The sequence below is a fragment of the Trichosurus vulpecula genome (assembly GCF_011100635.1).
Source record: "Trichosurus vulpecula isolate mTriVul1 chromosome X unlocalized genomic scaffold, mTriVul1.pri SUPER_X_unloc_7, whole genome shotgun sequence".
NCBI lineage: Eukaryota > Metazoa > Chordata > Mammalia > Diprotodontia > Phalangeridae > Trichosurus > Trichosurus vulpecula.
This window is the reverse complement of record NW_023494383.1, coordinates 554,554-580,751: the sequence shown is the minus strand read 5'-3', so window position 1 is coordinate 580,751 and position 26,198 is coordinate 554,554. Positions and strand designations below refer to the sequence as shown.

The 26,198-nt window shown below is 37.6% G+C and overlaps 1 protein-coding gene across 1 annotated transcript in view; it reads left to right on the top strand.

The window, feature by feature from the left end:
* Window positions 1–26,198, top strand: part of LOC118833261 (condensin complex subunit 3-like) — a 77,097-nt gene that overhangs the window by 16,603 nt on the left and 34,296 nt on the right. The window contains 6 exon segments of the mRNA XM_036740618.1: window positions 228–351; window positions 10,287–10,475; window positions 10,478–10,521; window positions 13,112–13,293; window positions 15,846–15,873; window positions 15,876–16,022. Coding sequence (XP_036596513.1) covers window positions 228–351; window positions 10,287–10,475; window positions 10,478–10,521; window positions 13,112–13,293; window positions 15,846–15,873; window positions 15,876–16,022 — 714 coding nt within the window.

The window sequence follows — 26,198 nt, the reverse complement described above, 5'->3', positions numbered from 1 at the left end:
GACCCTTTTGGCAATCTGGTGAAGCCTATAGACTGCTCAGTATCATAGTGCCTAAAGAAAAATATTATTTTATAAAGGAGCCAATTTAGGCCAGTTTGATTATTGTTTTAATGTGTTAATGAATTTATATTGAATTATAATCTTATACATGTTTTCAAGTGATTATTATATGCTGAAGATTCATCATATTCATCTCAGTTGTTTCAATTTCTAATGCTTTGTTTTAGATTCTTCCTGGAATAACAAGTATTTATCCTGAAGTGAGAAATATGGCTGTTTTATGCTTAGGTTTTTGTGGTCTGCAGAACCAAGATTTTGCCAGTGAACATTTTGCACTGTTATTGCAGGTAAAATTTAATTTTTGACAGGATTTCATTTCTGCTCTTTTGGGATGCAAATGTGTATCTATCATAATCATACTAAGTACATATTCTTTAGTTTGGTTTCTGTTCATGTGAAGCTCTTGCCTTCCCCGTGTGCCCCCCGCCCCCGATAGTTTCAGGGCTTTCAGTAGAATGAGGAAATCTGTGTTTCCTTTAGGTTTTATAACCAGACCCACTGTCTTTCTCAGATTGTGGTAACCAGAATTGATTTCACAAATCTATATCCACTTTTGTTAGATGATTATTGTTTCACTTTGATGCTATTTCCATTATCTAGAACAGTTGCTGGCCAAGTAGGAATGAGGGAAGTTAAAGAAGTCCAGTTATTGAAGTTGCACTGTTTTTGGAATTTAGAGCTAGATATATTATCACAATTGTATGCGCTAGGATATGGTTGATCTTTTACAATTCTTGCCTTCAGAAAGTTACACAGGATGTATGTTCTTAAAGATCTGCACAAATCAGATTCATGTAAAGTGAGCTGTGGTATCCTATTTTGTTTTTTGGTCATTTTATAAATGATATTTCTTAGTTTTTATTGTCAGTGGCTCTTAACAGGTAGCTTTAATTTTTCTGTTAATACTTCTCATGTTCCTGATAGATAGTCGTCTATAGTACTTCAATAATCCACTGGATCCGTGATGTCATTGATATGGGTATTCCTGACTTTTCTCATCTTGTGCATTTCAATGCACTTATGTCCTGCTTCTCTAAGTCTATTAATATTCTCTGGGTAGTAGTATGGTACTTGGCTGTTGTCCTCTGATCCTTTGCTTTCAGTACATGACAGACTTACCTCTTTTTTCTTCTCATGCTATTACAAAGAGCACCAGAAGAAATTTCAAATGTTTGTCCTGGAAGAGGAGACATAGGTGGACGTAGAACATTTGCTATCTTTAAATATTTGGAGGACTGTCATATAGAAGAAGGACTAGACTTTTTCTGCTTGACCTCAGAGGGCCAAGCCCTCAAGTAGTGAGTAGAAGATATAGAGACTGATTTAGATTTGTTGTAATAAAAATTTCCCAGTAATTAGAAATATGAAGAAGTTGAACGGATTGCCTTAAGAGACAGAAGGCTTCCTTCCCTTGCATTTTTCAAGCTGGGTAACCACTTGTTCAGGATGTGATAGAGAATATTATGGTGAGGTACTCATAGATAGTAGCTAAGAAGTCCTTTTCTTCTCTGATTCTGTCCTGATTATTGGATATCTCTGCCTCTGTGTCCTACTAACTCCTCAAACTCAGCATGTTCAAAAGGGAATTGGGCTTCTTTTCCCAAGTTTACCTCTCTTCTAGCTTCTTGAAATATATCAATCATATTGCTATCCTATCGATCATCTAATGCTCTGATTCTTGATATCATGATGTTTCATTCTTCTGAAGAGGTTTAAGCAAAATGATGATAGGTAAGGGAAACATAGGTTTCTAGGGGTGCTCGTGACCCCAAAATACCGACACGCTGGATCCTGCCGAAAGAATTCGACTCAAGCCTTCTCAGCCAAGGGAAAAGACAAAGTTTATTAGGGATTCACCATAATGGCTTGTCTTAAGAAATCCCACCCTTTGTGGCGCCTGTTTCCACAAGCAGGCCAGATTCAATCTACTGAGCCAGATTGAATCTGAGCGCCTTGATGGAGGTAAGATGGAGATTATATACACAAAGATTGTGGGAGGGATTGAGGGGTGACCTGGGGTAATTAGAGGAGGGGTTTAGGGAGGATCTTGAGGAGGAGTCTAAGGAGGAGCTTGATGGGACTGAGATGAGGTCAGACTCCAGGGTGGGAAATAGCTGAAGGCTACATGGAGATGACAGACAATAGAGGGCTAGGGTGACAGAGCTAGGGCATAGATATTTTGATCAGGATTAAGTATGGGGAAACAGCTGGACAATAGAGGGCTAGGCTAGGCAGAGACTTGGGCCCAATGATAATGCAAGGCCCATGGCCTTAGGGGAAGGCCAGATCTAGTTGGAAGACTCAAGGAGAGTTCAATCTCCCAGAGACTGTACTCCAGGTTCAAGGGGGTTCCCGGAGATTGTGCCCTCATCACTTCCTCATCCCTCAGTACCCTACCCAGTCATTTGCCAAGTACTGTTGATTCTACCTCCAAAATAACTTTTGCCTCTTATTTCTCTGCTCCAGCTGCTTGCACCCTGGATCATATAATCATCACTTTTTAACTGTTATACTTTCCCGACTACTATCTCTCTCCTCTTCAATCCATCCTTTACACAACTGCCACAGTTCTTTCATGATTATCTTTAATGCTCAGGGCTGACCATATTGATTCCCTACTTAGAAACTTTCAGTACATATTATTTAATGCAAACTCCTTAGCTTGGCATATTCAAGACTTTCTGTAATTTGGTTCCATCTTACACTTTTCAGCTTGATTTCATATTCATTGTCTTCAGGTACTCTATAGTCTAGCCAAACTGAAGTTGTAGCTATTCCCTGATGATGTTCTCCTATGTTAAACCTGAAAGTTTGGTTGAAGGAAACAACAGAGCTAGGTGATAGAAAAATCCATGTTGTTTATTATTTTCCATTAAAGCATAGCTAAGCTAGCTTACTTGTATGCACAAGGAGTCAGAGCATAAGCTCTGGCTGTCTGAACAAAGAAATGAGAAAACTTCTATACGTTATTTTAGCAGACCGAGCAAGCCTGTGTTACCTCATTTTTTATGACCCCCACATATGTTTAACCATGATACAAGGAGAGGATTTTCCTTAATGGAATAGGGTTGTAAAGAATGTTGACAAAGGTCAGTCTGATCTGGCCTTGTTGACAGAGGTAGGTGTATTTCCTGAGCAAAGTTTAGAGAACAAAGAAGCCCAGGTCCTGGATCTTCTTCCAGTTACTCATTAATTCAGGCTCTGGGTCTGGTCGAAATTAAAAATGATATAAAATAGTATAATATTTTCCACATTTCCTTCTTTTGGTCAAAGGCAAACTGGAAGTTTCACCTGAAGACCAATTAAGGTATGGAAAAACCTCTATCTTCCTCAGGGGTGAAGTTCTAAAAATCCTTATCTAGATAGATTCAGGTTTTTTTTTTCTTTCTGTGGTTGGACATCCCCAGAGATGGGCAGTAACTGTAAACTAATTGTAAACAAGCAGAGGGAGTAAGTTGCAAGGTGCATCAGGGTAGGGAGCATAATGGGAAAAACAGAGCAACTAAGTAAAATAAGCCAAAGACACCAAAAGTACAGGTAAACAGTCTTGGGAATGCAAGGAATTCAGAAAGGGAGCTGTCCTTCGTACAGGTTCTGGTCCAGAGCCTCGGGAGGGGCTGCCTGCGTCTGATGCTGTCTCCTTCAGGTTCTTTGAAACTGGAGGGCAAAGTCTCCTATGGCCTCAGAAGTCCACTCGGGAGTAGGGGCAGTCCTCAGATGTGACAGAAGGATCAAGGAAGGAGTCCATATCCACAAGTTGGCAGCTGTAGAAGTAGTCAGATCTGACAGGAGCTCCCAGAACACATATGATTTGATAATTGAGAGAAAAACAGCACAACGTAGGTCCCAGCCATGCAGGGTTAAGTTCAAACAAATACAATCCCAGCCACACAGGGCTGAGTTTAAATAATTAAAATAAAATTCTTCTCATAATTCACAAAACTGCACAATTACATTTAGTCAGGTACAGACCAAACCACTTAGATGATTCACAATAGACTGGTATTGAAAGGGGGAAATTTACGTGTCACATGTTTTACATTTACATATTAGATAACCAAGAAAACTAAAACATGAACCATACAAAGTAATGCAATCATTATTAACAATGTTGACTAACATTAAATTCCTTGTATCCCAGTAACACAGTACATATAACATCATAAACTTTTAGTCATGCCATGTCTCTTTGATAACCCACAAGCCATTCTTAACAAAGCTTAAAATGTTTCTGATTTAATTCCAGCAATTAATTGCACAATTTGTATGCAAAGTAACTTTAAATTCCAGTTACATATTTCCAATGTGCCTCTAAAGCAGCCTTTTTTTTTCAGATGCCTGATTGTAGTTATCTGGTCCCAAGACAGTAAAAGAGAGTTCTGCTTCTCTAGTTCAGATCTAGAAATTCTCAGACAATTCTTACTTAATATAACTTAGTACAATCACTTAAATTTGGCTCTCCTTTTTTAAACTTCAGAGTATTTCAGTTCGTACATCATCTACTGTTTCTAACCTTACCTAAATTTTGTACCTGGTATAAGAATCCTTTAAAATATGAAGGTCCAACCATAAATTGAACTCATCTTCCTTTAAAATTATCAGACAGATACTTTATAAAGGAGATATAATTTCACTTGTACTACTATCTTATACAATTTTTTTTTGCTAACATCCAAATTTAAGATGTTATTACTAAAACACACTTATTAGCTTGAACTTCCAGGACTGATAAATTTTGGAGCCAATCATACATATCTGTATGTAATTCTTAGGGGAATCGATCTGATCCTATGGCTTTTTCTCAAAATTTGCTATCCCCCTTTCTTTTTTATTAGACATTTATCACATTACATCTTTGTCTTATTACTTTGTCTAATCATTTCATCTTTGCCTTATTACTTTGTGTAATCATTTCCTCCTTTTGGAGGATGTTATCTCTATATTATTTCAATGTTTTATTTGGCCATGAACATAGGTTAAAATTGTAAGATATTCATTCCTGCATCCTATTATAATAACTCAGAGATATTTCAATATTCATCTATTACCTAACAGATTTAGCATAGTGCTTACAAAACTTCTTGATAATGTAAATTTGCTATGAAAGAAAAGAGGGACAATGTCATATATCTTAACTGAAGGAAAGAACTTCCTTAGCTCTATTTGATTCCAGGCATGAGTCATATCTGTTAGCCAATCATATAGCCATTAGATGCTGAAAGCAGGGATTAGGAGTAATCAGGTGGGGATTTTTCCTTTTAAGAAAGGAAATAGCAGAATTGGGAAATAGAGTCAGGAAGATCCTACCTAGACTGTGTCCAAGGTTGTCTTCAAAACTTTTTCCCAGGCACAGACATCCACCTTTAAAGTTCTCAGGCTGTAATGCCTGCCATTCTACTACTGGCTTCATGTGACCTATTCCTGTAATCAGAGCTTAAAACAATATTAAATTGTAGTCCCATATAATCTTAAATAGCAAATAAATATCCTTCAGATAGGACTGTCCCAAATTTCATTGAGCTAATAATTATCAAATCAAGGTATATAACTTTTCTGTCCTTTAAAGTATTTTCTCACACTCTTTCTCAACTTACTTAAACCATCTGAAACTAGTATTCTCTTGGGACGGGAGAGGCTTAGCTAACTCCCATTTGTCCCCAAACTTTCTTATCTGCCTTTCCTATTTCCAATCAAACCTTTATTTACCTTTCCAAATCTTTCAAACCCATTATTCAGTCTTCCTTTACGTTTCAACCATAAGACAAAATAGCTCATAAGTTAATACTTTTTACTGACACAACTGTCTGTACTGGAATCCATTCCAGCTTAAACAAAGAAAAGAGGGTAATGACCATCCTCACAGGTTGATGTCCCTGTTTACTCATTATAGAGGAAAGGGACACTTTAGGAATTAAGTCTCATACACATTGATAAGCTCTAACTTTTGCTTAAAATCACAAAACCATTTTTCAAAACATTTCTAGAATTATTTCCCTTTTTAAAAACAGTTTAAAATTTATCCTGTTGTTAAAAGGAATACTCACTAAACTTTTCTGAAGACAATTATTTGGAAGGTTTTAAAATGATAGACATCTCCTTTTTCCTTAAAGCAAATTAACCCTTAAACACTGGAATTCATTAACTAAGTTGGTACCAAATGTTCTCATTCTCAAATATTGCACAGAATTCCTAGATATTACAAAGTTCCTTAGTCAAAAAGGTGTTGTAATGTGGAGGACACTTAGTTTCTATAAATTACATACCCAATTAAATTAACCTTATCACAATAATAAAGTTTACCAGGACTTTAAAAACTTTCTCCATAAGAATTCCTCTACACAGAAACTTTATACAATATGGATAAGAATTCATAGCTAGATGGTTTCAAAAGTCCTTGATTCAATTAATAACCTCAATTTCTTAATTAGGCACAGTTCTTAATCTAAGAACATCTGGATTATAAGAGGAATTATTTTTCTCTATCAATATAGGTAATGCAATGTTAACCAAGTTGCATAATATAACAAATTTAGAAATATAAGTACACCACAAGCAGTTATCATGTATTTAAAACTTGAAACAGAATCTAATTAATTACCAATCAAGTGATCATAACTGAGTTGGATAAGCAAATCAAATATGGATTCATAACCACTAGTGGTAACATTTTAATTTCTAAGGCCCAATACTTAGAAAAGATTATTGCCTATAAAACCACATTTTTTCAATATTGCTGATACATCTGTTTGTCAAATTACACAATTTAGAAATGTAACAATGCCCTAAACATAATTATGCTTTTTAAAACTTGAAACAGCCCATTTATCAATTTAGGTAAACGCATTTCTGAATCTCCATGCACAGAGAATCTTTCATATCATTATTTGAAACTATAACTTTAAATCACCAGATATATTCTCATAATAGAAAACTTTTTCACATAGAAAGTCTGTTCTCATGGTTAAATATCAGTATTATTAATTATTTCTTGTTATAACCACATATAATAGTTCCAAATTTTATCACATCCCTTTAAAAACCCAATTCACATATATCAAAATCAGATTAAAATTACTATAATATCATTTCTTACCACACAATGGTCTTCTCAAATTTCACAATCTAAGAGAATTTTAGAAATACAAAGCAATTTTAGAAATACAGAAACAATAATTTTCAGATGACATCAATTGTAATTCCAGATTACCACATATAGAAATTATTCAACTTATTACTTTTGGTATTTAAATACCACTTCAAATTAACAATTACATTAATTTAAAGAGAGATAATAATAATATTGTATCTAACATATACCAGACTTTACGTTAAGCATTTTACAATCATTACGTTTTGATCCCATAACAACCATCATTATTATTTTTCCTTTACAAATCAGGAAACAGGTCAAACAGAGATTAAAATACAGTTTTGCAATTGGAACAAAGAAGTGTGAAGTTACCTAGAGCAGAAGCTAGTATCCCAGTGGTGACAATTCTGGGAGTCAGAAAGTCCAAATCCATCTATCTCGCCCTTACCTCACAACTGCAGAAGTTACTGAGCCTAGGGCAGTTTGCAGCTGCTGGGGACAGAGTGGGCAGAATGCATAGGACCTCGGTGACATTTCCAAGCTTTGCCAAAAGGATGGGCTACAAAGGTACCCAGGGGGCACAGGACTGTCAGGATACTGTCAGTCTGTGAATGTCTGTCCTTCTCCTCCTTTTGCCAGGTGGGGAAGGGTGATTTAAGTTTTCCCTACAGTTCTCCTGCATTCTCTTCTCCTAATCTGATCTGGGAAGAGAGGAGTTTGTTTTAGCTGCTCTAACGTTTACTGCCACCTTGGCTCAGTCAGAGACAAGACAACAATGGTGAAAGATCTCAATGATTGTAACTCAAGTAAACTTCACCTTTTGCTCACTCCTTAAAAACTTTTTGCACTTAAATCTAAGGGAAAAGATTCCCCCTTAACTTTGGGGAGGGAGTGGGGAATGATAAGTGATCAGCATTGGGAGGAGGTGTTTCAGCAAGAGTGTGCTCCTGGAGTGACTTTACAATCTCAGGAGTTCTCTCCCAAAATCCAACTAACCAGTTTCCAAACTTTTAATGAATAATCAATCCCATAATATGCTAAAATGTTTTAGCCCTATTTCCGTTGTAATTCCAAGCTTCCCAGACAAGGAACCACAGAGAAAAGAGTCTTTGTTTCCCTAACTGCAGCCTTAGAATTCTCTGGCTACCTGTGTTTCAGATTTTACCGAAGTCTAGACATTTCACAGCACACACTCTCACACAGACACTTAACAGACAATTAACAAAACAAATACAGAACAAATACAGACTGAGCTCAGAGTTTAAACAACAGAGAATCAGAAGCTTTCGTGAGTTGGCTACTAGCACCCCTATGATCTTTGGGGAAGCCTTGGTGTTCCTGATTTTTCTGACTCTCCATATCCTATCCCCTAGGAAGGCGGAAAGGGGAGATGGAGGAGGACTAGGGCAGGTAAGGGAAGGCTAGGAGTAAGGATAAAACGCATTTATCCTCCCCATAGTAGAGCCTTTAAGGGAAGGAAGCAGGAATAGGGCAGAAGGCAAAAACAGAGCCCGTAAGGGAAAGGGAGAAAGGGGGAGGGAAGGAAGAGAGAAGGCAACGGTAGCAGAACAGAGTTACCTCCCTCTGGATCACAGCCTTTACTGGGAGGCAGAGGGGGAGGGGGTAACAGCAAAGTGTAGTTTTTCTCCCCTGGATCCGGGCCTCCAAGGAAAGGAAGGGAGGGAGGGGGTGAGGAATAGGGTGGAGGGAGTGGAGGAATGGTTGTACTTCTAATTCTAGTTTTTGATTGATCCACAGCTAATATTCTGGATCAATCAGTGTTTCCAGAGGATCCATGTGTGTTTGACTGCAAATCTGTGTTTTACCACAGATTTGATCCCTGCCCCCAGAGCTAGCTTAAAGGGAATTTTCAGACTTCAACCAGTTTTGTAGTAGTCCTTTTTGGAAGCTGGGAAGAGAGACAACTTACACCCACCTTGTCAAGGCCAAAATTCCAGGAAAAATTAATCCTATGGCACCCAAAGCATTGGCAAGGTTGGGCTGCATTGTCCCGTTTCCATCATTTCCATCTGAAGTTCATGGCACCATAACTGTTAAACCTGAAAGTTTGGTTGAAGGAAACAGCAGAGCTAGGTGATAGAAAAATCCAGGTTGTTTATTATTTTCCCTTAAAGCATAGCTAAGCTAGCTTACTTGTATATGCAAGGAGTCAGAGCATAAGCTCTGGCTGTCTGAACAAAGCAATTAGAAAACTTATATATGTTATTTTAGCAGACCCAGCAAGCCTATGTTACCTCATTTTTATGACCCCCATGTATGTTTAACCATGATACAAGAAGAGGATTTTCCTTAAATAGGGTTGTAAAGAATGTTGACAAAGGTCAGTTAAGATTCTCTCTTGGGGTTAGGGTCTCATCCTTCAATGGCTAACCGGGGAAAGTATGTCCTTAGGTCAGTCTGATAAGGCCTTGTTGACAGAGGTAAGGGTATTTCCTGAGCAAACTTTTAGAGAACAAAGAAGCCCAGGTCCTGGATCTTCTTCCAGTTACTCATTAATTCAGGCTCTGGGTCTGGTTGAAATTAAAAATGATATAAAATAGTATAATATTTTCCACACTATTTATTAATTCCATTCTTTAGTACAGTCCTTTTCCTTTTCCTGGAATGTCTGCTTATCTCTACTTGTCAAAGCCTTCTGTTTCTTCAAAGCCTCTTAAATGCCACCTGCTCTGTGAAGACTTCCCTAATTCTCCTCCTTTCTCTGTGCCTCCCTTCCCTCCGGTTATCTCTCTCTCCTCAAGTTTTCATAGAGCGCATTATTTTCTTCTTGTCTTTGCCCCAATTGCACCCTCTGTTGTATCATAATTACTTGTATGTTTGTGTGCTCCATTACTACTAGCCCTATCCTGGCTGACCCTCCTGCCAAGTTTCTCCTCACCTTGAGTTCTCTATATGGATGAAACTGCAGATGTGGTTTAAAAAAAAAACCTCATCACCTGGTATATTGTATGCACACAATTGCTTAGTCAGAATTTGTTCGAATTGAATTTTCAGGATGCATCCATTCTCTATTTTGAGATACCCCAATAAACTTCTTCTGTTGAAGTGCAAATTAAAACATCATCAGAGTTATTTGACAGAAGTACATTCCTCTTCCTTTGCTTTGACTTAGGTTTTGCAATGGATGATGTCACGATAAAAATAAGTGCTCTCAAGGCAGTTTTTGACCACCTATTGTTGTTTGGGACTGAGCCATTTAAATCCAAAAAAGTCAAGGACCTTGAGAGTAGAGAAGCCGAGATAACTAAAGGCTGTGATCCTGACCACGGGATAAAAATAAAAGCTGTGGGAGAAGAGACTGCCTCCCTAAGAACATCCTGAAGCTTCTGGCTGTTTTTTTAGACAGTGAGGTACGGAACAATTGTCAGCCTGTTATGAAACATCCTTAGAAAGTATTGTTATTTTTTTTACATTTATATGTGGACTCTGAGTATCACGTATATTTCCTGCATTGTAGGGTATCTTTTAAACCAAATATTGATATTTCCCCCTAATATTTTTGTGCTCTTATTTTCAGAGGAATGAAGGCTACTTAGGGATTTCTTTATTTCTCTTTCTCTTGCTTTCCATTAATGTAACTTGACAATTTGGGGACACTCCCAGTGTTTCTTCCATATTCTTAGGTATTTAAGTTGCTTTGGAAACATTTCTGATCACCTCATTGTTCATAAATTGTTTAGGGCATGTGTGCATTGGTGTCATCTCCCCCAGAAGAATTAAAAGCTTTTGAAGGACAGCAATTATGTTAGATGGTCTTAGATCTCCCTCAAACCTAGTAAAGAGATTGCACAGCTTATTCACATTAATGACTTCATACTAGTAAATACAGAAGGTGAAACATTTTGTTCTTCTTTTCTTCCAAGAGGAATTTCAACAAAATTCAGATTGATTTGGTAATATCTCTTCCAAAGGATTATATTGTACGGTCATTTATTAATTTAGCAAGCATTTATTTAAAACCTCCTACATGCAAGATACTATGTTAGGTACTGGGAAATGAAAAAAATAAAAATGAAACCATTCCTAAACTCAAGGTGCTTATTGATTGGGCAAAAATAGTATATAGAGAATAAATATGTACAGAATAAACACAAAATAATTTCCATAGCTAATATAACAGTGAACACTACAGACTGAAAAAATTAAATTTTTTTGAACTAAGGGGGGAAATGGGTTTGAATACTTTCCACTGTAAGCTCTTCCTGAGTACTCGGCATAGCCCTGGTGAAGTCCAGGCAGGCCAGAGCCTCAGTTAACTTTAGCTACATTTTCCAACCCTCTTTTCAGGGAAGCAATAAAGGCTGTAGAACTGATTAGTGGAGACTGTTTGATCTTGCCCAAAGGATATTATAAGAAAACAACATGGTGTAGTAGAAAGGCCTGGATTTAAATGTCACCTCTGACACTGTGACCAGCCGAGACTCAGGACATGTCATTGACCCCATTCTGCACAATGCAGTGACTGAACTTGACCATCTTTCATTTCCTCTAGCTCTTTACTTCAACTCCTCTTTAAAGACTTATACCTTTGGCAGCTAAGTGGCGCAGTGAGTAGAGCACCGGCCCTGGAGTCAGGAGGACCTGAGTTGAAATCCGTCAGACACTTGACACATGTACTAGCTGTGTGACCTTGGGCAAGTCACTTACCCCAATTTCCCTGCCTTCCCCCCTCAAAAAAAGACTTATACCTCAAGCCCCACCCTCTACATGAAGCCTTTCTTAATCCCCTGTACTTCTAACCTTTTCCCTAAACTAACTTGCATTTATCTCGTATATGTTCTCATATTCTTCTGCAAGTCCGTGTCTCCCTCAAGAATGTTAGATTTTTGAGATACAGACTGTTTGACTTTTTTTCTTTGAATCCTCTCTCATGTAGCACAGTGCCTGGCATGTGGTGAACACTTAATAAATGTTTTTTGATTTGGTTGATTGACAAGGAGGATTATTAAGACAAGCTGAAGACTCACTCATAGAATCACAGATTTAGAGGTTGAAGGTAACACAAGTCACCTAGTCCAACCCCTTCATTTTATAGATGAGGAAAGGAAGGCCCAAAGAAGTTGCCCAAAGTCAAAGAGTAGGTACCATAATCAATAACCACCGTCTCTTTATCCAAATCCAGCACTCTTTGCCCTATAACCACATGCTGCCTAAACCCCTTGTCTGTCAAACCTTGCTAGAAGGCCTGCTAGTTTAGTGGTTTTATCTCTTCTGTGCTAAGACTAAAAAAACCCCCAGCTTCTCCAGTGAAAAAGCAGCTTCATGACACTGAAAAGAAAAACTCATTAGTGCACAAGTTAGATTGCAGAGATTTACAAAATCTAAAGACTAAAGCACCAAAGACTTCCTATACTAAAAATGGTTTGAGCTATACTAGGTGGTTTCTGACATCAGTTTCAACTCAAAAGAATCTAGGATCTAGAATTCAGTTGTATTCTAAAGTAGGAAACTGAAAATTCTTAGGAGACATATAGTCATTCCACAATTTTTCATAATTTATACACCTATAAGTATTGTCTTTGTCAGTATAGCTTGGATAGATATTCATGTATGAATTCATTTTCCAAATGACTTTGACCTATTTGAGCTGCCAAAACGCTATTGCAAAGTTTGGAAACAATTTCTTCATTTTAAAAATAGGAATACTGATGTTCTTCATAGTAGTGGTATGAAGAAAACACTTTGTAAACTCTGACTCTGGAAATCCCAGTTTATGCACAGCTGATCCAAGGTTAAATTATGAAATGAGCAAAATTTATCTTTGTGCCCTTTTTTACACTTCATTTCCCATAGCACGTTCTTTTAAAGAACTGTGTAGGTAGGTGGATATTGAGAATTATCTTTAGACAGTAACAGTGTCAGAGATGACTCCTTGTCTATTTTAGAAGTAAGAAATAATTTCAAAAATATCATTTCTGTTATTATCCAAATTTGTTTCAGATTTCTGAGCTCCACACAGCTGCTGCAGAAGGACTTGCCAAACTGATGTTCTCTGGATGATTAGGTAGTAGCAGGCTTCTTTCTCCTCTTGTCTTGTTGTGGTACAATCCTGTGACTGAAGAGGATGTTCCACTGCGACATTGTCTAGAGGTGTTCTTCCCTATATTTGCTTATGCAAACAGGTATTTAAATCAAATTAATATATTAAAATGTAATTGAAAAAGTGATTTAATTCATCATTTGAATTGTGAGCAAGATGAGGGAAAAGAAAGAGGATACTACAAGCACTTAATTATTACTAACTTTATAGCATAAGTACATTTCAGCAGAGGCTCCTTTAGTCAATTTCTGTGAAATAAGTCTTCATTTCCCTTATAAAATTAAATATATGCTCCCAATAAAAATTATCACTAAATGAAATAAGTTAGGAATTTTAAGTCTGAAGTCTTAAAATAGCTCAGTAAGAATTTGAATTTTTCCTAGATATTAATTTTTCCTGTTTAACATTTTGCTAAAACCCATTTAAGGAAAGCTTGGTGAGAATAGTCAAACAAAGTTATCCCAAGGCATTTAAGGACAAAAAAAGATGGAAGGTAGAAAACATACTAAAAAAAGAAAAATATTTATAAAAAGTATTATATCAAATCATATTCTCCATCATGGAACCAGCACACTTGAACCCCAACATCATGGTCAAAGATGTTTTTATAAGGGAGGTAGATATGGCATTAAAGAGAACAAAGATGGGAAAAGTAGCTAGATTAGACCAAGGAGAAGAGATCTTTGTTGGAGCAACAATTTTGAGGGCGTCAAAGGATCAGTGTGAAAAGTACCTGAAAGAGGGGATGGTAGCAAAGATATGGGGGAAAAATTCAGGGAGAACATCAATCAAAATGTTTGAATCATCTGTACATGAATTAAGGGTATTCTCGACGAGAGATAGCAGGGACCAAGGAGGCTTTCCCAAGCTATTTACAGAACTAGAGGACATCTTTGCCATCTCAGTCTCCTGAAGGAAGTAGAAAATATTTTGCTTATTATTTTGGGGGGGGGGGTAAGGCAGGGCAATTGGGGTTAAGTGACTTGCTCAACGTGACACAGCTAGCAAGTGCGTCAAGCATCTTAGGCCAGATTTGAACTTAGGTCCTCCTGATTCCAGGGCCGGTGCTCTACTCACTGTACCACCTAGCTGCCCCATTTTGCTTATTTGTTTGTTGATTATTAATAAGCACTTATTTTGGCAGAGCAGAAAGGTGACTTATAGGCTCTTTTAAAAACAAAACACCTCCTCTTTATATACCAAAATCATTAGATTCATTATTTAAATAATAATAGCTAATATATATTTACAATTTACACATATGACCATGTTTTACTCTGACAACCACTTAGGAGTTAAGTGCTATTATTCCTAAAGAGGGGCAAATTGGCCTAGTTTGGAAATGGATTAGGTCAGAACCTCCTAGGGTAATAGCAGTGGATCCATTAGCACCTTCTGCAGTTCCTGCTTGTCTAGGAGAGGGAGACCTGATCAAAAAAACACACCAGAAAAACCATGTTTATGAGAGAAGGAATTCAAAAAATATTTCAGTGACTATTATTTTGTATAAGTAGTTGCCATCTACATTAATGACAAACATGATCATAATTGTTTTTTTCCTTTTTTAATTCTTTCTACTAGTTTGTTAGAAAAATATTTTTGTAACTTTTGGGAGCAATTTCTCATTTAGTTTTTCTGCCTTCATTGAAGATAGTTAAATTCAAAACATATTTATGTAAGATTTATGAGCAATAAGATTTGGATTTGAAAAATGACATTGTAATTAATAAAAAGGAAAAAAAGGAATTACTTTCAGATTCTGCTGTACTACAGGATGCTCTCAGAGAAACCTGGAAAGACTTATATGAGCTGATGCAAAGTGAAATGGATTGTGTATAAAGTAACAGCAATATTGTAGGGTAATCAGCTGTGAATGACTTAGCTATTCTCAGCAATACAATGATCCAAGACAACTCTGAAGGGCTTATGATGAAAAATGCTATCTACCCCAAAAGAAAGAACAGATGGTGTCTGAATGCAGATTGAAGCATACTTTTTTTTTTACTTTATTTTTCTTGAGTTTTTTTATGTTTCTTTCACAACATGACTATTATGGAACTGTTTGGCATAACTATGCATGTATAACTATATTGAATTGTTTGCCTTCTCAATGAGGGGGGTGGAGAGGGAGGAAGGGAGAAAATTTGGAATTCAAAGTTTTAAAAATGAACGTTAAAAAGTGTTTTTATATGTAACTGGGGAAAAATAAAATACTAAATAAATTTCTAAAAAGGAAAAAAAAATGACATTGGAGATTAATCCAAAATGTTCACTTTACAGATGAGAAAATAGTCTCAGAGAGGTTAAGAGCTTACCTGAAGTTACTCAGGCAGTAAATTATAGAGCTGAGATCCAACTAAAGGTTCCAAACTTTGTACTACTCATTGTACTGCACCGTTCCATTTTGTGTAGTCCATAACACCCTACCAATTTCAACTAAGCTGTTCATTTTTATTGAGGGGTGGTGGGCTCAGATAAAATGACCCTACCCAAGATGTTTAGATAATGTCAGACTAATCTATACATTACTTGAGTGAACTTTATAGGTAATATTTGTTCATTTCATTTGGTTTTCTATTATTAAAAACTCGAATTTCATAATATTTAGTAATGTCTCATAACTTTTTATAACAGGACTAATCAGGAGTGCTTTGAAGACACTTTTTTTTCCCAACTCTGAAAACACTGCTTAATGTGCCTGCATCTCCTCCTTTAGCTGAAATAGATATTGCTAATGTAGCTGAACTACTTGTAGACTTGACAAGACCAAGTGGATTGAACCCTCAAGCCAGAAATTCCCAGGACTACCAGGTAAATATATTAACACAGAAGGAGAAAGTTGGTAACTGATACACTAATCAAGGTATACCTCTTCCGGTTATGATGCACTTTAGAGGCTTGGCCCTTATGGTCAAGACACAGAATTGAAAAAGGTCTGCAGGAATCGAGTCTGCCTCTGGCTCCATGTGAACTCCCTGAAGAAATTACATTCAGATGTTTGCTAGCAGTCACTTTGGTTTGTTACTTTGAGTCCTTTGAGGGGATAAGTAAAGAAGGTCATAGATCTTTCCCTTCAGGAACATAGAACTAGTATGACAAAATATAGGCCCTTTGAAGACTCTTGCTGGTGGCTGTTCTGTTTGAGGATTACAGGTGACATTACTGAGCACCTGCACAGCAACCCTATGAGCAAGATAATTTTTTAGCCATTTTACAGATGAGAAAACTGAGGCATCTAGTGATAAAATGACTTTTCCCCAAGGAGCCAAGAATTAAATCTAGTGCTTCTGACTTTAAGTCCAATGATCTTTTCACTCTGCCACACTGATTTGTAAATTCAGCTTGAGGGTTCCAAAGTTGGACAAAATCAGTTAGATCCTTTTATACTTACCATGAAACATAGAAATTCAGATGTGAAATGTCAAGTGGTTAAGGTGAAATAAAGAATTCACACAGCTCAGTTAAGTAATCAAATATTTATTGAGTGCCTGCTGTGTGTAAGGTATTGTGCCAGTTGTCACTGGGTACTAAATTTATGAGAAGATAATAATGATAGATGCTCAGAATTGAAAAGACCTGAAAGGTCACTCTACAAAACCTTTACCTTGTCCCTTTACAAGTGGAAGACCTACTTCCTAAAGGAGTCAGTTCAGTCTTAGATAGCTGTAGTTGTTAGGAATTTTTCATTAAATTGAACTGAAATCTGCCCCCCTTCAACTTCCACTTATTGCTCCTAGTTCAGTCCCAAGACCAAGAAAAACAAGTATCTCTCCCTCTTCCATAGAACAGCTTTTCAGATAACTGAAAGCAGCAGTCGAGTCCTCCCTACATTTTCTCTTTTGCTACCTAAACATCCCTAGTTCTAAAACTCAGGATGCTTTCTGATTCCTTCCTCATCCTAGTTGCCATCCTCTGGGCCCACCTTCACTGCTCTTCCTAGAATGGTATATCAGTAAGGCCATATTCATGACTTCAAAGATAACCATGAATATGCCTGAATGGTCCAGAATCGCAGGATATAAGGAATTCTTTAAGTAGAAGGGAGAGGAGTTAAAGCATTTGTTGAAACTCAAAAGTAGCAGACCCACGGACTAGTGTCCCCAATTCGACATCCTGGCAAGAATCTTGCAAAACCAGTATGCCCATTTCACAATAATGACGAGGAGGCCACAGAAAAACATTATGGCAGCCAGCCAAGCCATGCTGGTGCTTCACCGCCCCCTCCCACCCCCCCACCCCAATGCCAGGGCCATCCAGCAAGAAGACAACCTGCTGGCCTCAAGCGCCTGCTCAGCACTCTCCAGTCTCCACAAGGGTCAGTCCTGCCTTTTTGTAGCACCTGCCGAAGTTGCTACTGCAATCTCCAAGCTGTGTTCCAGCTAGCTGACTGCTTCCTCTCTCCTTCAGCTCTAAACTGTTCTCACCAACTGCCTCCCCAACTGCCTCTTAGCTCTGCTCCAACCCTTCAGCAAGCCCATCCCACCACAGGCTTCCAAAGGCTGCAGTCCTAGCCCCTCCACCCAGGACCCTGAGAGCCCCGCCCCTGAAGCTCACTCAAATGGGTGGGGAAGATCTTCCCACTCACTGATTGCCTTTACAAATGGAATGGCCAAAACAGAGTACATTCTTCCAGGTGTGACTAGTGCAGAGTAGTAGCTTGTCACTTCTCTTGTTTTGGATATTGTGCCTATATTAATGTAGCTTATGATATCTATACCTGAAACTGCTATAAAAGGTGTGGTATAGGATTTGTGAGACACAAGTGATGCTGTTAAGTCCTGTAGGAATTCAGGCAGTGAGAGAGAGATCATTGCAGCTGAGATGGGTAATGCAAATTTTTGGGAGGAAGGCATAGGACTCAGTCTGATATTTGAAGGATGGTTATTCCTCAGATAAATGGACAGAAAAAGAATGATGTTCTAAAAGGAAATATGCAAAGGAATAGAGGCAAGAATGTGCAAGTTTTTTTGAAACCCTGGCTGGGATTAATTGGGGGAATAATGTGAGATATTCGAAAATGAAGTGAGATAGATTGTAGAGGGTATTGAAATGCCTACTCAAGGAATTTAGACTTGATCTTGTGTGCAGGAAAAAAGTTGATGAGGAGAGTGCGATGGTAAAAAAACATATTTTAGGGAAATTAATCTTCCTACACAGTGTAAAATAAATTGGAATTAGGAAGGCATTAGAAGAATCCAGAAGAGATATGAGAATCTGAACTAGATAATATGAACAGGAATAACCAGTGAAGGAATGGATAAAGGTATCATAAAGAAAGACTTGGTTACTAAACTGTATACAAGGGGTCAGGGAAGCAAAAAAGTGTGGAAAATGACTCAAAAGTTTCCAGTTTGTGGTTGGTAGAACAAGATGGCTGTTGACATGGTAAATCAGGATATGTTGACTTTAGAGCAGCCTGCCTGTGGGTTTTAATTTTCACGAGTGAAAAAATAAAATAATAACTTGCGTTGAATGCGTATTAGACTTTTTAATTCCATCACTAATAAATAATCTCATTTGGTATTTTTCAGCAGTATTATGGACAGAACATATCGCACAGAATTTTCAATCCCTCTGTGGGATGCGTTCCATCTGTATGATGCAGACTAGTCAGTATGCACCTACCTTTATGCTGTCGTGTTGTCGCTTTGTTGTTTTGTGTTTGCTTTCGCGCTTCCTGCCTCTGCCTGTTGCATTGATGATGTGCGTTCTCCCACTTTCTATTAGTGTACTCTATTTTTTATTCTGGGTGTGTCCCTCGAATAATTATTTTATTTCAATGCAGCCCGAAGATGACCTAAGGTTGGACAGCCCTGGTTTAGAGTGATAGTGTTATACCGTGAGCGAGTGAGACACTCCACAGAGTATAAGTTTTAAATTGAAAATTTATTAGCCGGCGGTCATTCCGGTTCAACCCAAATCAAAATGACCAAGAGTTTGGGTTGGAGAAGTCAAATTTATACACTAGATCAAGGAGCAGTGGTTAATTATCTCTTGAACCTTGCATATGTTATTTTAGCAGGCTTGGCAATGTGGTACTTGAGTAGCCAGCTATTGCTAGAAAAACCCTGCCCCCAGCCCCTAACTGCAAACCCCAGTTTGTGTAAGAAAATCAGACTTAGTTCCTGCTGTTTGGCGAGTGTCCTGGGCCCCTAAGACATTTCCAAGGAATGTAAGCTAATTACCAGGATGGAAGCCTTGGCCCTAGACATTATCTTGAATTATATGACTTTTGCCTTATCTTGAGCCTTCCTAGCTTCAAGAGTTATGGCAAAAGTTGGAGACAGAGATCCTGGGTTGTAATTCCAATAGACACTTTGTCAACTATCTGATATGTTGTATTTACAATCTATTCAGGAGGTTCCTCTAACGTATCATGGTCATAAAAAGTGAAATAACACAGGCTTGCTGAGTCTGCAAAGTAACATATGTAAACTTTAAGAGATAATTAAGCACTGAATCCTGTATTGTCTATATAAACTACCCTCTCGGTTTAAACGTGGTCATTTGCTATGGGAATTTTCCCTGAATGACCGCTGGCTAATAAACTTCTCCATTCAAAACTTATACTCTGTGGCGTGTCTCACTCGCTTCTGGTATAACATTTTGGAGGCCCCAGCGAGATCAGGCGGTATTTCGTGTTACCACCCTGGAGACACACATAGAATTCCGGACCTCAACAGGGAGTCTCTGCCCCCGATCCACCTTCTCTCACTTCAGAGGGCCGGCTCCTGGGGATTTCTTTTCCTAGGACTCTGATGTGGGGAGATGGTCTCGGAGAATGGGCTCTTTGCTGACCTGTCCCTTTTCGGCCTACGGAGAATTCTGATTTTCAGGCCTCTAGAGGTAAGATTTTCTGTTTCTGGGCTAGCCACTCTGGTCTCTGTTACCACGACACCCCTGACGAGGGGAAGGTGGGCAGAGTGGAAGAGCTGAGACGTCAGCCTCTTCCTGCTGGGGTGTGGGGAGATTGGGGGTCCTATCCCTAAGGAGGAAATCTGGTTCACTTTTCTTTCCTCTGAGGGGACCTGTTTAGCCTTCAATTCGATCCACACTGTGTTTTTTTGTTATGTTTTGAGTTCGTCTCTGTTCGTGTGTCTATGTCAAATTGTGAAATGTCTATGTTTTGTTTTTTAAAAAAGAAAGAAAAAAACTTGTAACACAGGCAGCCAGAGATTCCAGGCTGCAACTAGGGAAACAAAGACTTTTTTCCCTTGTGGTTCTATTTGTGGCCAAATTAGAGCTACAACGGAAAGAAAAAGGGTTAAAATTTTGGCAAATTCTGGGTTTTAATTATTAAAAAGTTTGGAAATTGGTTAGTTGAATTCCGGGAGAGGGAACTCCTGAAATTGTAAATTCATTCCAGGAGCTCCTCTTGCTGAAAGACCTCCTCCCAATGAATGCCTTCTGGCTAAAACCTCTGTTAAAGTTTTCTATGGGACTCTCACATTTGTCTTTGTCCCTGATCACAGTTAGGAGGGAATCTTCTCCCTTAGATTCTAGTGCAAAAGATTTTTTAGGAGTAAGCAAGGAGTGAAGTTTACTTGAATTACAATCATTGAGATCTTTCACCATTGTTATCCTGTCTCAGGGCTGCAGTAAAAGTTAGAGCAGATAAAACAAACTCCTCTCCTCTCAGATCAGATTAGAAGAACGCAGGAGAGCTGTAGGGAAAACTTAAATCACCCTTCCCCACCCGGTGAAAAGGAGGAGAAGGACAGAAATTCACAGACTGACAGTCAGTCCTGTGCCCCTGGGTACCTTCGTAGCCCATCCTTTTTGGCAAAGCTTGGAAATGCCATCCAGGTCCTTTGCATGTTGCCCACTCTGTCCTCAGAAGCTGCAAACTGCCCTAGGCTCAGTAACTTCTGCGGTCGTGGGGGAAGGGCGAGGTAGATGGATTTGGACTTTCTGCCTCCCAGAATTGTCACCACTGGGATACCAGCTTCTGCTCTAGGTAACTTCACATTTTTGTTCCAATTGCAAACTGTATTTTAATCTCTGTTTGACCTGTTTCCTGATTTGCAAAGGGAAATAATAATGATGGTTGTTTATATTTTAGACACAACATTATTATCTCTCTGGTTTCATGTAATTGTTAACCTTTGAAGTAGTTTTTTGGATACCAAAATAATAAGTTGAATAATTTCTATATGTGATAAAATTTGGAACTGTTATATGTGGTTGTAACAAGTGAATAATTAATAATACTGATATTAACCATGAGAACACACTTTCCATGTGAGAAAGTTTTTATGAGCATATATCTGGTGGTTTAAAGACGAGATGGAAGATTCTCTGTGCATAGAGGTTTAGAAATTTGCTCACCTGAATTGGTAAATGGGCTCTGAATTAAGGGGTGGTTAGATTCTAAAAATAATAAAAGCTGGGAGAGTATGTAATTGATTATTCACTTGAAATGTCTGAGGTACTTTGGGTCAAGAATTAGGAAAGAAAGAGAAAACTTGTATGGGGAAATTTAGGTGGGGGGGATGTTGCTCCTGGCCACATCCCTCCCCCCACCCTCCACATTGAAAGACTGTGGAAGCTGAAGCTAAAAGAAACTTGTTACCTGATTGAGAATATACAGTTAAATAAAAAAAGTGTATTTAAGATATTAATGTATTGATATATGTTATGCATGTATATTAATATATTAATATAGAAATACCAGAAGTAATAGGATCAATAATTCCTATATGTGATAATCTGGAATTGCAATCTGAAATTTATTGTTTTTGTACTTCTAAAATTATATTTCTAAAATTCTTAGTTTGTGTAATTTGAGAAGACCATTTCGTAATTTTAATCTGAGTTTGATATATGTGAATTGGGTGCTTTTAAAGGATGTGATGAGAATTTGGTAATTTTAAATTGTCATATTTGGTTTAGAATGTACTTACCCAGACAGACATGAGTAGTTCAAACTTTACACACATAATAATGTTTAGGTCTTAAAGTTGCATTAGGTTAAGAAGCTGGACAATTGCTGTAACCTAAGAAATTATAAACTTTCAAGTTTTGTCTTTATTTAAAAGGAAGTTCAATTGAAATTGTTTTTGCTATAAGTCAGGAATTTGTGCAGAGGCCTTTTGGGGTTCTCTTGTGAACTGTTAAAGTATGGTTTTATAAACAGTAATGTTTTCTTTTACTATGCTAAGAGTATTGGGCCTTAGAAATTAAGAATGTTACCACTAGTGGTTACGAACCAGATCTGATTTGCTTATCCAACTCAGTTATGATCACTAGATTGGTAATTAATTAGAATCTGTTTCAAGCTTTAAATACATGATAATTGCTTGTGGTGTACTTATTTCTAAATTTGTTATTATATACAAATTGGTTAACATCGCATTACCTATGCTGTTAGAAAATAATTTCTCTCATAATCTAGAGGTTAGATTAAGAATTGTACTTAATTAAGAAATTGAGGTTGTTAACTGAACTGAGGACGTTTAGATATTCAATCTTGTGAAAGTTTTCAGGATAGAGAGATTCCTATGGACAAAGTTTTTAAAGGTCCTGGTAAACTTTGTTATTGTAATAAAAGCTAACTTAATTGGGTATAGAAACTAAGTGTTATCCCCATTACAACATCTTTTTGACTAAAGGATTTTGTGATATCTAGAAATTCTATAATAACAAAGAATTTAGTTGTTATAATACTTTGAAAATATAGGAGTGTGATTTTCAAGCCCGTATCATCTAAAGATACATGTTTATGTATGTTAATCTGGAGGTTTATGGACCAATTGGTGATGGCACTTTGGGAATATGAATGAATCCAAATGTTTAAAGGTTATTTTGCTTTAAGAAGGGAAAATACTTTTAAAATGCTCCGTAAAATCTTTTCGTATGATTTTCAGAAGGCCTGCTGAATTTCCACCTGTAAGCAAATTGGTTGCAGTTCAAACCTGCAGTTTTCCAAGTTCTGGGTGAGAACCTTATCTGTAGAAGTCTTGGGGAGGGTGGTTAAAGCATGGCCCATTCAATGTCTTATTCTACATTTTTGAGTAAGGAGGCAGTCTGCATTCCTTACTCATCCCCCTTTAGTTTAAATAAGAAGAAAGAGTTCTACTTTTGCTCACGTGTCAGAAGGGAAGAAAGGGGGAGGGGCAATAATTACTGGGATTTGAGTTTTTACTGAAAGAAAGAACAGTAGGGGTCTCAAACCTGGCTTTTTAAAGTCAGCAAAGGTGATATTTTTAGGATAAGATTAGGTTTCGAGGAGGATGTGGGTCTTAAGGATACAGTTCTTATTAGTGAAGCTTGCCAAATGATGGGAAAGAACCCACCCTCAGGGGGAGATGATGTGGCAGATCTCTTTAATCAGAAATAAGCAGGTAGTGACAAAAGGGAAGTTATCTGCCAGAATCTGTTACCATTGTGAAAGAAGTTGTTTTTAAAAATGGGAAACTGGATAAATGCAAATATGTAAAATCTTGTTGTTTTAATCAAATGACTGGTTATATTGGTACTCTTGTATAGTCAAATGAAAGATAATATGGTTTCTAAAGTGTTAATGAGAATAATTAGAAAGGGAAGAGAAGTTTTATGATGTAGGGTTGAATCATTATCCCATGGACTAGGGCCGGGATTTTAAAGTTGTATTGTATTTATGCGAGATAGAGTTCTTGGATGTTGTGAAGTGATATAAGAGCAATTAGGTATTGACACAAATAGTGTAATTAATTACTGTGACTAAATCAGAGACATCTTCAGTTTAGGCAAACAATTCTAGAAGTATTTTGGAAAATGTTTTTTGTGATTTTAAGCGAGAGTTAGAGCTTAACAATGTGTATAAGACTCAATTCCTGAAGTGTTCCTTTTTTCCTCCAGAAGGAATTAACAGGGACAAATCCATCAACTTGTGAGGTCGGTCATTAACCTCTTTTGTTTGTTTAAGCAAACTGGAATGGGATTCCAGTATACACAGTTATGTCAGTAAAAAGTACTAACTTATGAGTTGTTTTGTGTTATGGTTGTAATGTAAAAGGGACACTGAGTAATAGGTTGGAAAGGTAAATAAAAGCTTGAGGGGATACGAAAGGCAGATGAGAAAGTTAGGGGACAAATGGGAGTTAGCTAAGCCTCTCCTGTCCTGAGAATGATAGTTTCAGATGGTTTTAGCAAGTTGGGAAAGAGTGTGAGGAAGTATTTAGAAGCTGGAAATGCTATGTAGCTTGATTTGTTAATTATTAGCTCAATGAAATTTGGGCAGTCTCATGTGAAGGATATTTATTTGCTGTTTAAGATTTTATGGGACTACAATTTAATATTGTTTTAAGCTCTGATTACAGGTTTAGGTCACGTGAAGCCAGTAGTAGTATGGCGGGCATTGCAAGCTGAGAACTTGAAAGGTCTGTGCCTGGGAAAAAGTCTTGAAGACGACCTTGGACACAGCCTAGGTAGGATCTTCCTGACTCTATTTCTCAATTCTGCCATTTCCTTTCTGAAAAGGAAAATCTCCACCTGATTACTCTTGAGCCCTGCTTTCAGCACCTGGTGACTATAAGATTGGCTATCAGATATGACTCATGCCTGGAATCAAACAGAGCTGAAGAAGTTCTTTCCTTCTGTTAAGATATATGACATAGTCCCTCATTTCTTTCATAGCAAATTTATATTAACAAGAAGTTTTGTAAGCACTATGCTAAATCTATTAGGTAATAGAAGAATATTGAAATATCTCTGAGTTATTATAATAGGATACAGGTATGAATAGCTTACAATTTTAACCTATGTTCATGGCCAAATAAAACATTGAAATAATATAGGGATAACATCCTCCAAAAGGGGAAAATGATTAGGCAAAGCAAATAAGGCGAAGATGTAATGTGATCAATGTCTAGGAGAAGGAAGAGATAGCAAATTTTGAAAAAGGCAATTCCCCTAAGAATTATATACAGATGTGTATGGCTGGCTCCATAATTTATCAATTCTGGAAATTCGAGCTGATAAGTATGTTTTGGTAACAAGATCTTAAATGTGGATTTTTGCACAAGGAAATTGTATGAGATATTGTTACAAGTGAAATTATATCTCCTTTGTAAGGTATCTGTCTGATGATTTTAAAGGAAGATGAGTTCGATTTATGGTTGGACCTTCATATTTTAAAGGATTCTTATACCAGGTACAAAATTTAGGTAAGGACAGAAACAGTAGATGATATATGAACTGAAATACTCTGAAATTTAAAAAAGGAGAGCCAAATTTAAGTGATTGTACTAAGTTATATTAAGTAAGTAAGAATTGTTTGAGAATTTCTAGATCTGAACCAGAGAAGCAGAACTCTCTTTTGCTATCTAGGTATTGTATTTGTTTGAACTTAGCCCTGCATGGCTGGGACCTATGTTGTGCTGTTTTTCTCTCAATTATCAAATCATATGTATTCTGGAAGCTCCTATCAGATCTGACTACTTCTACAGCTGCCAACTTGTGGATGGACTCCTTGATCCTTCTGTCACATCTGCCCCTGATCCCAAGTGGACATCTGAGCCCATAGGACACCTTGCCCTCCGGTTTCAAAGGAGCCTGAAGGGGACAGCATCAGACGCAGGCAGCCCCTCCCGAGACTCTGTACCAGAATCTGTACGAAGGACAACTCTCTTTCTGAGTCCCTTGCGTTCCCAAGACTGTTTACTTGTACCTTTGGTGTCTTTAGCTTATTTTACTCAAGTGCTCTAGTTTCCCCATTGTGCTCCCTACTGATCCCCCTTGCAATTTGCTCCCCCTGCTTGTTTACGAGTAGTTTATAATTACTGTCCATCTCTGGGGATGTCCAAACACGGAAAGAAAAAAACCCTGAATCCACCTAGATAAGGATTTTTAGAACTTTTAAGGTAGAGTTTTTTTTTTCCATACCTTACTTGGTCTTCAGGCGAAACCTTCAGTTTGCCTTTGACCAAAAGGGGGAAATGTGGAATGTTTTATACCATTTTGTAGCCTGAATTAATGAGTAACTGGAAGAAGATCCAGGACCTGGGC